Below are 13,652 nucleotides of genomic sequence, written 5' to 3' on the forward strand. Positions count from 1 at the left end.
GGTACTTAGAAAACTTTTAGACGGGTTGAGGCTATTAGAGTAGTTTGAGCTTGAACTTCTTCTGCATTACGAGGTAAGCACTCGACCATTGAGTTGGTAGCCCAAGCCCATGGTTTTGGTTTGCTTGCTAAGATGTATCAATACTCAAAAACTATGAGCCAATTTCTAATAATTAACTTATTCTGGAAGTCCAAAGTAACTCTTAGTATTTATTTCAATTTTCCTTTCTACCATTGTTGCTCATTGGACATTTTTGGGCAAAACAACTATGTTTTGAATTTCAATACTAAGGGTTTGCATCCCATGTCAGAAGAAACAAATTTAAAAAAAAAAAAAATGAAGATTGCGATAACACTTTTTTGTTTTTTTATTTTTATTATATCGAAATTTAAATAGGCTAATAAATAACAGTTTTCCTTTTTCCATAAACCTTCAACCTTAGCAAGATTCAAATCCGTGACTGGCGGGTGCTGATTGGGACGTCAATTTTTTTGTCCATCCGACTTATCAGTCCTAAATTCTCGAAACCTGTCTAATAATAATATATTATTATTTTTTATAATAAATAAATCATATTATATAATAATAAATTAAATAAAATATATATAAAAAAAATTACTGGAAAATTCACTCCACCTTGTTTTTCAGCAAGAAAGTTCTCGCTCCAATCCTTTGCGAGCGGAGATGATGAAAGTAACCCTCACCTTCGACTCGCTTTGTTGTCGTTCTAAGGTGCAAACAAGTAAATCTCGTTCCTTAATCCTTCCTCTTGATAACAAGATTTTTTTCATATATAAATAGAATTAAAAATGATTATTATTAAAAAAAATATAATATATATATATTTTAGATAATATGGAGTTAGATATGCCAGGTTAAATTTATAATTTCTTGCATTTGTTACTTTAAACGGAAGAAATTATTATCACAAATGACTCAAATAAATGATTTAATCACTGTTCATAGTCTACTAAATAAAATACTCTTTGATAAAGCTCTCCGAATTACAGTTTCACTTTCTTTATATTATAATCCTAAAGTCAAATAAGATTAATGACACAAAAAATCTAAAAATTTTGGCGATTTATCAATCCGAACAAAGTCTTTTCTTTATGTTTGTTTGAGTATATCATTATATACAGGTCACATTAGGATCGGTAAGTTTTTTTTTTTGGTACTGATTATGAAAAACTTATCAATTATTACAAATTATTCATATTCAATTACAATTCACTGTCTTTTAATCATGATAAGATATTATTTTTTGAGATAATGATAAGACCTTATTAAATAAGTAAAACATATTATAATTTAAACGGTTAAACCCCTAATCAATTTAGGCACTAAGTTAAATAAATATATCTTTATATAAAAATCTAATCCCCAAAGTGACTTAGCGTCAATAAAATCTATAAAATTAAAGAATATTTTTAAAATAAAAAAACATTTTTAAAATCCCTCATTCATAAATTATTGCCTTGAACGAAACAAGATAAATATAAATGAAGAAGAATAGGTTGACCTAAAAACAATTAGGGCAAGTTTAGGAACCTTGAACTTAATTTATCCATTTAAAAGCGAGAAAAGAAAATCTCAAGTGGACGAAATCCAAAATTCAGATAATGAACAATCCTCAGACATAAAAACAAAAAAGAAAAAAGATAGTGAACAATCCCATGGTTACGTTATCAGCTTAGTGAACGTTCTGCAACACTGGAAAAATACAAAATGTTGAAAATCAAGATGTACTAAAAAACTAATACTTCTCAATCACAAGGTCCAAAAGAAAATGAACAATCCCATGGTTACGTTATCAGCTTAATGAACGTTCTGCAACACTGGAAAAATACAAAATGTTGAAAATCAAGATGTATTCAAAACTAATACTTCTCCATCACAAGGTCCACTGTCATTTCGACATTCACCTTTCACCTGCCTCGATAAAGTGGATAAATTGATACACCAAAATTTTTAAACACCCTATTTTATCTCAACGTACCAGTTGCCATCATATTCCCACCATTTGAACCAACTAAACATTTGTATAATATCCCATTGATTGCATAATCTACTAATCACGAAATATAACATATAGTTAAACTTTCATTTAACCTCCAAAGCAAAAGAATCAAATTACTTTTTCAACCATGCAGTTGTCTCCAGGTTGACAAAATTTGCAAATCTTGCAATTGCTGCTTTCTTCGCGAATGAAGCAATGGGAAACTAGGAAGACAGCTCTGAACCCAAGTAGCTAGATAGCTAGCTCGCTCTAAAATCCAGGAAAAGATGCAATTTCTGCAAAAGCAGCTCTCGGGATCCAAAATGCGGTTTACCACTGATAAGCCAATCCTTTTCAAGAAGGCCTGCTTTGTCACTAGTGAGCATTTCATCATGGAAAGCTGATATAATACAGTAAATTGAGGTCTTCAGCACATCAGCCATGGCATATGCCTTTGAATATATTGGGCCACTTCTCTTTTTAGCCACTGCAACATCTCGTCTTCCTGTGTTTAGAGTAGCCCATTTAATGCCTCCTGGCCCCATCAACTGATGAGGGGTATGCACATTTGTCTTCTTCCCCATCAATGCTTCAACAGCAAGCAGGCAAGATAAAAGTGTTGAGATAACAGCAGTGTTACTACCAGACAATTGAGCAACCCCAAACCTATCTTCCTTGTGTGAGCGTGCAGTTAAGAACACAACCGTCCTGGCACACCATGCACATTGCTGCACATATTGTCAAGCATTATCAAATTGGCAAATAAAAAATTCATCTTGCTTAAGGTACCAATTCATATAAATTGGTCAGATGATTCATTACAAGTCAGTTTCAGAACAAGAAACTTATTTTAAGAGAACTATAAAAAAGCCGTTTCAAAGTTCAACTTTGTGTTGACAGCACGCTGAAAACTTTCAGTGCACGAGAGAGATAATTAAAGTAACAGCAGTTTTTTGTACTCTTTGGCTCCCTTTGGGATTATGGTTGTGAGGTCAAAATGTTGCTTGTTTGAAAAAACAACATTCTACATGCTATTGAAAAAAGATGTTTGGTTATTTTGAAGTTCTTATGATTAAAACATGTCAAATTTAACTTTAAATCAATTTTTAACATACTCTAATTAATATATTTATAGAGATGTTTTTATCAACAACAGATTCAATAGTAATTCTGAGCAAACATCCTTCATGACAGAAAATTGCTCTAACAGATACACCAACTGCCACCAAATATTCCTTCATCAGCTCAACCACGTCCTTCCTCACTTTCTTTCTTACAGCTACTACAACAGAAACCAAGTAACTTGTGTGCCCAGCTACACTTTCACTTTTCATTTTACTTTTTCTTTCTATACCTCTTTCTCTTATATGTAAAAATATCATATATGAATCACCATTTCACAAACTTGTGTATTGCTATTGGAGTACCTAAGCTATTAATGGTGATAATGGACTCAATGATCTGATTAGGACAAGATAATATAGAAAATGAACAACATTAAAAAATCCAAACATATTAAATTGAAGAGACCAATCTAAGCAGCAGTTGATTTTTTTCATACCTGGAAGTTGTTCAGGGCTTCATAATACTTTGAATCTTGTTGCGGATCAGTTTGTAACTGCAATTGATTGTGTTGTTGGTAAGTCTTATCATCGGAATGAGTTTCAAAGCCTTTACCCAAAGTAGAAGCAAGCTGCTCAAGAGGCCTCAAACATACAGCTACAACTCTTTTGTAAGTCTCGCCAGTTTCTTCAAAGAATGCAGCTCGACGCCAAGTAGCGACATTATTTTCACAAACCATACAGAGATCAAGATATGCAAGAAACTGTGGAAGAGAACCTGGGCTGCTCTCCTCCAAAGCTGATAGAAGTGGCTCACTGGGATTTGTTTCTGCTGCTGCTGATCCTTTTGGCGGTGCAAATATGAACCTTTTTGTATGTAGGACCTTCACATCAGCATCAAGATGTCAAAAATAGAGGTTATTAAGGGGTGGAATGACAACTACAGATGATAATTAGCACAGCCCAACAAAGATAAGCCATTTCACCCCAAGAAATACAGAAGTTCATGTATTGGTAACTTTGAAGGAAAATCATACAGAAGGTAACCTATTGTGATCTGGCACTCAAAAGTGGCCATGAGCTGCTACATACAACACAAACAGACAAATAATGTTAAGATGAATATAATGCACATAATATGTCAGAACACAATCCTGAAAAAATTCATGACATGACAGAACAGGGACACATCTTATCAAATACATAATTTTTATAATTACATATGTATAAATTTACATATGTATAAATTCATATATAAGGAACTAAACATACATGATAATCTGAATTGATCTTGTTTAAAATGCAAAAACCAAGGAACAAGGGTAAGCATCCATTAATATAGCATTGTAATTCAAGTACCATAAATTATATAAAAAGCAAAGATATTAAAGACTCAAGGCGTACTAAGGCGCCAGGGTCCTAGATCCTAGGCACAAGTCACATGCCTGAGTGAGGTGAGGCACAAAAAAAAAATCTATAAAAGTCAAATAAATGTGAATATTCCATCAAACTTTAAATAACATAAAACTAAAAAATAATAATAACTAATACGCGTTCAAGTAATAATAATTTTGCAATCCAAATAAAATAAAAATAAACTATTAAAAATTTAAGATAGTAATATATCAATACTTAAATAGTCTTTTGACGTCTCAAAACTAAAGTCAAGCAATCACAAAATAAGTACTCTTCAATCTTCATCAAGAGTAGCATCATAATTTTTTTGATCTTCTTCTTCACCTTCATCCTCTTGATATTTATCTTCAAAATCAACATTTTCATCATCTTCCTCATCCCTAAGAACTAAAGGAATATTAGTTCTCAAGTTAGTGAATGATGCTTTTTCTCTATCCATTGGTACAGATCTTGAAATAAATGTAGATGCAATAATTTTTTTTTAAAAAAAACAAAGAGTGATAGTGTTAAAAATAGAAATATGGAAGGGCTACGATCCTAGATCTACTGCTTTGATGAGATTTTAGCGACTAGTTATCACTAACAATCTATGTTACTTGCCCGTGTGTCAGACTAGTGAACTTTCTAAATAAAAAAAAAAAATACAAGGATGTGTTTAGACAAAGGTGCTAGAATATATTATATAGACGGAAAGAGTTGAAGTAATCTATCTAAAAGGAGTCAGCCAGCCAGAATTATTTGTCATTTGCAACCATTAGATCCTCAAAATATTCAATATTTTTTAACTGTTTTGTACCTATCCTTTAATTGAAAGTTGCATTCTCTTTTTAACTTTTTTTTTTACCTATCCACAAATTCAATATGCTTTTCATCTTGAGAGATCTCTATCACTTGAGTGTTAGATTGCATGAATATGTGTCGAACACATATTTCTTGTGGCGTCATGTTGACACGGGTACAGCAGGGCAAAATAAAGAGTTCGAGCATCAAAGCTAGCGATACTATTTCCGAAAACTTCATAATACGCCAATATCAAATTCTAGTAGATTTGCAAATATCAAGTTGAGTAATAGTGCTTTTTGCCAGTGGAAGTGCTCACGAAAGTGGAAATAAAGAAGGCATGCCTTTTTAGAGCATTGCACCTGGAACAAGCAACGCCTTTCTAAAGCTTTGTGCCTGGAACAATGCCCATGCCTAGAATGATGCCTGCCTTTCTCCTATAGAGGCACTAGAGTTGAAGCCTGGTGAGCTTTGAGATTGAGGTGTGCCCAAGGTACGCCTTTAATGACTATGATAAAAATAAAGGCATCGGTTATTTGTTGGCAACGAGTGGAGATAGCTCAGTGAGCCAGCATCCTGCCAAGATCAATTTGGCCTATAACACTTGGGTTGCTAGCCTGCTACATTATAAAAGGTCAAAGTTGCGCATCTACTAACAGTTTAAACTTTTGGCATGGTGATAAGTGCTTAATCATACAATTGGTATCAGATTTAAGGTCATTAGTTCAAATCCTTGGCAAGTGAAAAGGAGAGGGGGGGGGGGGGGAGGAGATTGTTGGAACTGAGTGGGAGATAGCTCAATGGGCCAGTATACTGCTCAAATTCCTTTGGTCCATGGCGCTTAAGCTGCTACGTTATAAGGGATCAAAGTTGTGCCTTTGCTAACAGTTTAAACTTTTGGCATGATGATAAGAGCTCAATCCTCCCAAAAACAAAACAATAAGTTTCCCAAAAAATATAAATTCAATTCATGTTCAACATCATTGACATCTTGCTCATTGGCCCAAGGCATTCATCATTGAACTAACCACCCTCCAACACCATTTTATTATGTGGAGACAAAATGTTTCCTCAATACGTTCTATATATAACCCTCACACACTAGTCAATCAATACTATTAAGAATTGTTTCTTTATGTATTTCTATTCTTTCAAAAATAAAGCAATATAGACAGAGATAGAGAAATTTAATTAAAATTTCTCCACGTAGAGAAAACTCTCTACATGCCTCTTCAATTATTTTGATGGGAAAAAGTCCAATTTTTTAATGCAAAGAATTGACTATCAAGAAACTAGTTTCCTTTAAGTCTTCTCAATTCATAAAATAGTCCAGCAGAAATAAGTAAATAAACAAGTGGCCATCAGATAGCACACCAGCAAAATTAATTTCAGTGGATTATATAGAACATTCTGTTAAGCACTGGCTATATTATATAACAAAAGTAACAAGATATGTGGCTAAGAACCAACCTGATGTAAATGGTGACTTAATTCCCAACAGAGGAACACAGAAAAGCTCCCAAAGTATAGGATGATCTGCTCAATGATAAAGTTCTTCATTGTTACATAACTCTTAAACTGATTTGGAAGAAACACAAGCAGCACTGCTGAAAATAGGTAAGCTGTGCTCGAAAGCTTTAAAGCTTGTTTAATGGCTGAAGGAAGATTCATTTTGAAGCTGAAGAAAGGGGGCCGCTGTTGACCAGAGAAAGAATTATCATTAATAATGAGTCTCAGAACTGAAGAGTAAAGACACTAAGAGATTAACAAAAATAAACTACACCCAGCATGAAAGTATTTGTGCATGTGGATAAATAAAGATGTCAGAATGAACAAATCTAGATATAGACAGCAAGAAAGCTAATTCATGAGGACCGCAGTTGCAAGTCCATCAACAATCAAGTAAAGTGTGTATGGTGATCTTGAAAAGCTCCTCTTTCCTTGCAATCTGAATTCATAACAACCAAATGAGAACTGCTCTGAAGAGCTGGAAATTAGCTGTTTAAGAATTTTCATGTGTAGACTGTGGAGCCCTTGTATTTTGAGAAGTGAATTCTGTCAAGAGTTAACTAATTTAAAAATGGCTCTGTTTACTCTTTTCCTTTTCAGCAGATGTGATAGCCATTTCTTGCATCTTGTGTACATTTGGTGAAAACAGAAAAATTCATTACCAACTAGTGTTATTTGTGCAAGAGGGAAACAGCAACCTATCTTCATCTTCAATGTCAAAAGGTCAAGAGATTAATCCCCTTACTTTTATCAATATTCAGGACCAATTGGCACTTGCCAAAGACAGAGACAAGGAAGTTTGAGAAGGTTAATAGTTAAAAGCTCAGCCATTGCCTGGACAAGGATGCCAAGTAGTGTAGCGAATACCGTGAAATTGTCACTTGAAGGAGATGAGTATTCACTTTAGGAGATAACAAAGGCAATTTGCATAATCTGTTAATTTATCATATGTTTGGTTAGTTAACAAAAATAGCTTTTTGCTTTCTGTTATTGTGAAATAAAATACTGAGAAAAGAAATGAACTAATTCAATTTTTATTTTGCTGCTTTCAATATTTCATCTATACTTAATCTTAAGGATTTTAGATTTAATCTAAATAACATTATCAGATATAAAAGAAATCATAATTATAGTTCACAGAGAACAGATTCTAGAAACTAGAAGGCAAAATAAGCAACTTCAATATCAAAAAAATGCACAATATATATAAACGATGTCCTATGATTACCTGAATAATGGGAAACTCCAAAACCCATCGCCGCTTATAAATATAAAAGCAGGCATAGAGCAATCCAAAAGTAAAACCCCTAAACCCAACTCTTCCGATCAGCTGCACTCCATCAGAGCTATAGTTGGCCCATCCGCACAAGCATATCACCGAGAGAAATCCCGAGATGGCAGCCGCCACGAGAAACAAAAAGAAACTAAGAGAAAGATTAGCCCGGCGGCGGAAATCACGGGAAGAGAAAGAGTCGCTGGAGACGAAAAGGAAAAGGAGGAGAGAGACGGCGAGCTGTAATGGTGATGCAGGAGAGTAGGGCTGGGGAGATGAGAGTAGAGAGAGTGATGCAGTGAAGAAGAGCTGCGAGAGGTGAAAAATTAGGAAAGCAACAAAGGAAAGGATCGATGGTGGTGCTAAATTAGTGTAAGTGATAGGTGAGAGAAGCAAAGTTTTGAAGAGGATGAAGACGGCGGAAGAGGTAATGGATTGCCATATCAGAAACCCTAGAAATCGATTCTTCACCACCACTTCTGGCAATGGTGGTGAAGACATTATTGGGATTTTTCTTTTTTGTCCTTTTAATTTGAGAAGATGAAGAGTGAGGGTTTTACGTAGGGTCAAGTTTCGAAGGAGGGTAGTCTTTCAGAAGCGGGAATTTTTTGATTGTGTACAACTCGCAATGATAGTGAATAAATATTTATATTAAAAAAGAAACTCCCTGAATAAGGGCTGACTCACACATGGCCCGCATCATAAAATTATATTACAAAAAAATTTTCTCTATATAAAAATAAATTTTTATATATGAAATTTATATTTTCGTGCCTTGATTCATTAAAAATCCATTAAATTACTTTTCGCAGAACGTCCACCCAATGTATCCTTGCAGTGAGAAAGAGTGAGCTACCTTTATAATAAGAAAGGGACAAGTTGTGACTATTAAATTAAAAAATAAAAATTAATTTTATATAATTTTTCGTATGATTTTAATTTTTTTTTTTTAAAAAATCAGAATTTAAATTAATATTTAACTTGAGTTACTAGTTAGAGCCGTTTAATATTGAATTTCATGAGAAAAAAATATATATTTTTAAGAAAATATTATTTTATATGCTTTAAAAAAGTAATTTAAAAAATCATTTTAATATTTTTATGAATAAAATATGTTAAATTTAATTTTAACTAAATTTTAATACTCTTTTAATTATGCTGTTACCCTCTGAATAATATATATAAGAAAAATATGCATTCCACTGTTAACCTCCATGAAACTTCAAGCTTGAAAAACAAACATAACCAAACTTGACAACATATCAAATCCTACTATGTATCCTGAGAAGAAAGCAATCATCCCTAAGAAACAAAGGTCATGCTTCCTTCTTGCAGAAATGGAGATCATCCTAAACAATTGCTTATTAGAATGATACTTGCACAAAGAGAAAGAAGACTTGATCTAATTGATTTGGCCCCTCCATTTCATCAGTATCAAATTCTTGCCAGCACATCACCTTCTTGTTTCTCCATTTCAGTTTCCTTCTCACTTCCTTGGAGATTGATAGGCTTGTACCAATTTGCACAGAACAAATAGATGACAAAATCAAAAGCTGTAAGCACTGCAATCAGGAGGTAGAATCTGTCCATATGGCCTTTGTTCAAGTCATCTGGGATCCATCCAGGCTTCTTACCTCTAGCTGTAATCCCCATTACCATATTAACCAGCAAGCTACTGACATAGTTTCCAAGAGAGATTGAAGCCATGCAAAGTGAGCTTCCAAAGCTTTTTATCCCATCTGGTGCTTGCCCATTAAAGAACTCTAGCTGACCTACATACATGAAAACCTCTGAAGCACCCACAAGTACATATTGTGGGATTTGCCAAAATATGCTTAAAGAGCTTATCCTTTGGCCTGGAGTAACATGTTTGAGCCTCTCAATCTCAGTGGCAGCTGCTGCAACCATTGCAAACATTCCAATAATGAGCCCAATTCCCATTCTTTGAAGCTCAGTTAAGCCTTTAGGATTGCCGCTTAACTTTTCTGCTAAGGGCACCAGGATTTGGCGATAAATTCCAGTGCAAATAAGGACACTGCAGATATCAAAAGCAGACATGCTAGCTGCTGGGAGGTGAAACTTTCCAAAATTAGAGCTCATGACATCTCCTTGCTCAACAAAGAGGGAAGCCATCTGTGTGAAGACAACCGAGTAAATTATAGTGCATAGCCAAATAGGTAACATTTTTAGGACACATTTGGCCTCCTCAACTTGAGTTACAGTGCAGAGCCTCCATGGATCATTTTGGTGCATCAGATCATCCTCTGTCATGGTTGCTGCCTTGTCCAAGAACCTGATCAAATATACACACACACAAAGGACAATTTGATGCCTAGTTAGCATTGCGTTCGGAGTAGCAGAAGCCGCGTTTTGAATTTTAAACTTTTTATAAAAATATGTGAACTTTAATTTGTAAAGAGGCAACTTAAGCAGCAATAACATACATCATCTTTATAAGGATAGAGATCAAACATTTCCATTCATGCCATGTTGTAAAAGATAGTGAAGATTCAATCTTTTTTTTTGAAATTAAAACTTAAAAACTTACTCGAACCCATTACTGTGAAGAATCTTTCTGCTTCCTTTGATTGCAGATTCTGGTCCTTCTACTTCATACAGTTGATCAGCATTAGAAGGAATAACATCCCATTTCCTAGCTGAAGCTACAAATACCTGAGCAACTCGAGGCAAAGGGTTGCCACAGGGTATTGTGTACCTGTACCCAGGACTCCCCAGTAAAAATGATACTAAGGCTATGACTGCAGAGCCTAATGATGCCAGGAACCCAAGTGTCCATTCACCAGAATCTTCATAGTATACCAAAATGGTGTTTGAGAATAAAGATCCAAAGTTGAGTGCAAAGTAGAAGTAGCAGAAGAAAGCTGCTTTTGAACTCTTTTCTTTAGGTTTCTGCTCATCAAATTGGTCTGCTCCAAATGTAGCTATAGTGGGTTGGTGTCCACCATATCCAAAGGCTACTAAGTATATTGATAAGTAGAATATTGCTACACCAACGGGCGATGCTGGCGTGCAAGCTACTACCTCATCACCACAGCCATTCGGTTTGATCAAGAAAATCGAAGACGACAGCGATAAGAGAAGCAACCCCTAATTCATGCACATATAATCGTTAATTAGCAAGTTAATTACCGGGGATCATAATAGTTAAGGAAGTAGATAGTGGATTATTAATTACCACAACAAAGATAAGCTGAAAAAGTGCACAGGTCAAGTAACGGCCCCAGTATGAATCACTGAGGAAAGCTCCAATAAGAGAACACATATAGACTGTGCCAGTCCACTTGCTTACGTTATTTGCAGCAACAGCATTGTCTTGACCAAGAACTCTTGTTAAGAACAAAACCAAATTAACACCAACTCCGAAGAAAGCTAGAGTAGCCAGGCCTTGATTCGCTGCAGCGAATAAAACAAGTTCAAGGGAAAATAAATAGGAATAAGTTGCAGTTTTTACTGTTGGAGATGGGAAATTATTGTTTAGACCCATCGGTTCAACACACACACACACACATATATATATATATAATTTACATATAAAATAAGCGTAATTTGCATATGATGTTTTGCGTCTAATTAATTAAGTTTTTTCCAAAAATAAAAAAAAAAGGTGTTGCGGGTATTACCTAGCAAGATGCTTGCAGCCTTCCACCCTCCCGAGCTCTTCCAAATGAGGGAATTCTTAATTTTAAGAGCAGCTTTTCTCTGTGAACTTTCATTGCTGTTTCTATTCACAGTTGTAGCATCTGTAGAACTAATATTGTCTTCTCTCACCTGCTTATAATAATAATATTAAATATGGCCAATATCATAGTGATAACTTGATTGCAATATATCAGAGAAGGAAAGCATGCTTTTTCTATTGATAGGATCACAGTAGCTACAAATAGCATGCTTGTTTGACTAACCAAGTAAGACAAGTAGTAAACTGTGCACCACTTACCAAAGAACGCAAGTTTTGTGGTCTGGAAAATTGAAATTATTTTCATGTTGTTCAAGTGTTCCAATCATATACGCAAAAGGAAAATTGAACTTTTGACGTGTCTTTTTCCATTTATATATATGTGTGTGTTCATTATTCATATCATTATAATAATAATAATATAATAATAATAATAATTAACTTTTAGTGGATAAAAATGGAAGGCACTCTCAATGAAAAACATTGCAACCATATCATCCACACATACTGGTAAAAATTCCCGCGACAACTTGCAAAACTCAAGATATATAGCTATGCTGATGAAAATATTTGAAAAATCTTATTTAAACTTAATTGACTCCAAACTCAAAATACAATATGTAATTTTATAATAAAAAATTTTATTAACGAATAATATCAGAAAAGACTTAGCATAAAACCCTCAAACTACACCCTAGCCAATAGGTTTTTCTAAGACACCCAATTTAGACAAAATACAACTTGCATTGTAGGACTCTTTTATAGAGTTCTTTTTACTTATAAAAGAAAATTATATCGTAAGACTCACGTGTAAAAGAGCGGTGTGTTTTGAGTTCATAATAAATTCGATAGGATAGACAATAAGATAGGTTGGACTTTGCCAATTATGTCACATATGATCTATTAAAAAACTTACAAAAAGGGGAAGTGGTACAACTGTGATATTTACTACAGGGTAAGAGATTAAAGATGATTCATTGTATCCTGCACACTTATGCAGTGTGTAGAAAGCTTGCCAGTCACTATTGGGTGAACATTTCAAGCAAAGTTCAAAAACAAACAATGTGGACGTTACCTACCATAACATATATACATATTATTGATTGGGGAATGTTAACTAATAACTACTGAAAGAATTTTGCCTAACTTAGTAATTTGCTAACCTTTAGCGCAACCTCGTTGGTGGAGTTGAGCATATCCATGGTAGCCATTGAAGGGTTCTTCTACAAATAAAAAAGATAAGGTTAGAGATGGATAAACATAATAAACAATTTCATAGTGCAAAATGGAATGAATGAAATGCAGGATAGTGAGATCAGTTGAGTTATTAGATGTGTTGAGGTGCAAATGGAAGTTCGTATGCACTTGGTCATTACAAACATAATGTAAATGCCATTGTATGATGATAAATGGAGAAGAATCAAGGTGAGAAAGAGATCAATTTTGAAAGAGAAAATATCACAAGAAGAAATTATAAAAAATTGTATTACCAGTTCACTATAACTAGCTAGAAAGATCAATGATATCCAAAGGAAGAACACTCACAAAGAGAAGAAATAAACCAAAAGAAGAAGAAAGGGTTGAGAAGAGTGGCCCTAGAGAGCTCAATATATAGGAAAACACACGCACGGAATAAAGAGGAAGAGAGAGAGAGAGAGGGTGTCATTTTCAGAGACCTGATTTATCATTGCTAATGAAGAAGAAATCTATGGTATCTAAAGGTGTATTAATCTATGGTGGAATAGGAAGGAGAGGTCTGCATAGAGAAGAGAAGTGCTTTGTGCCGTTGAACGGGTCATTTCATCCATGAAATCATGGCCAGTTAGAAATTATTTTCAAGTGAAAAAGATATCCTTTATGTATCACTGGCTTCCTCTACTTTTCTTTTCTTTTTTTCAAATATTTTGATAATCTCCC

General features: G+C 34.3%; 2 protein-coding genes across 3 annotated transcripts; both read right to left on the reverse strand.

Annotated features, from left to right (window-relative positions):
* Positions 1-1,785: 1,785 nt before the first annotated feature.
* On the reverse strand, positions 1,786-8,643 carry LOC110638243 (uncharacterized). Its single transcript, XM_021788739.2, has 4 exons — positions 7,994-8,643; positions 6,727-6,951; positions 3,561-3,944; positions 1,786-2,727 (listed from the first exon to the last, which is right to left on the reverse strand). The coding sequence occupies exons 1-4, from the start codon at positions 8,537-8,539 to the stop codon at positions 2,260-2,262; spliced, it is 1,623 nt and encodes a 540-aa protein (XP_021644431.2). The 5' UTR covers positions 8,540-8,643; the 3' UTR covers positions 1,786-2,259.
* Positions 8,644-9,216: 573 nt separating this feature from the next.
* Positions 9,217-13,322, reverse strand: LOC110638232 (protein NRT1/ PTR FAMILY 7.1). Of its 2 annotated transcripts, none has more exons than XM_021788718.2 (6): positions 13,226-13,322; positions 12,899-12,958; positions 11,680-11,827; positions 11,235-11,452; positions 10,587-11,146; positions 9,217-10,331 (listed from the first exon to the last, which is right to left on the reverse strand). In XM_021788718.2, the coding sequence occupies exons 2-6, from the start codon at positions 12,944-12,946 to the stop codon at positions 9,473-9,475; spliced, it is 1,833 nt and encodes a 610-aa protein (XP_021644410.2). In that variant the 5' UTR covers positions 12,947-12,958; positions 13,226-13,322; the 3' UTR covers positions 9,217-9,472. The 2 variants fall into 2 exon arrangements, with proteins under 2 accessions (XP_021644410.2, XP_021644419.2); XM_021788727.2 differs by having other exon boundaries at positions 12,899-12,955; positions 13,226-13,302.
* Positions 13,323-13,652: the final 330 nt, after the last annotated feature.

The sequence above is a fragment of the Hevea brasiliensis genome, chromosome 15, assembly GCF_030052815.1.
Source record: "Hevea brasiliensis isolate MT/VB/25A 57/8 chromosome 15, ASM3005281v1, whole genome shotgun sequence".
Taxonomy (NCBI): domain Eukaryota; kingdom Viridiplantae; phylum Streptophyta; class Magnoliopsida; order Malpighiales; family Euphorbiaceae; genus Hevea; species Hevea brasiliensis.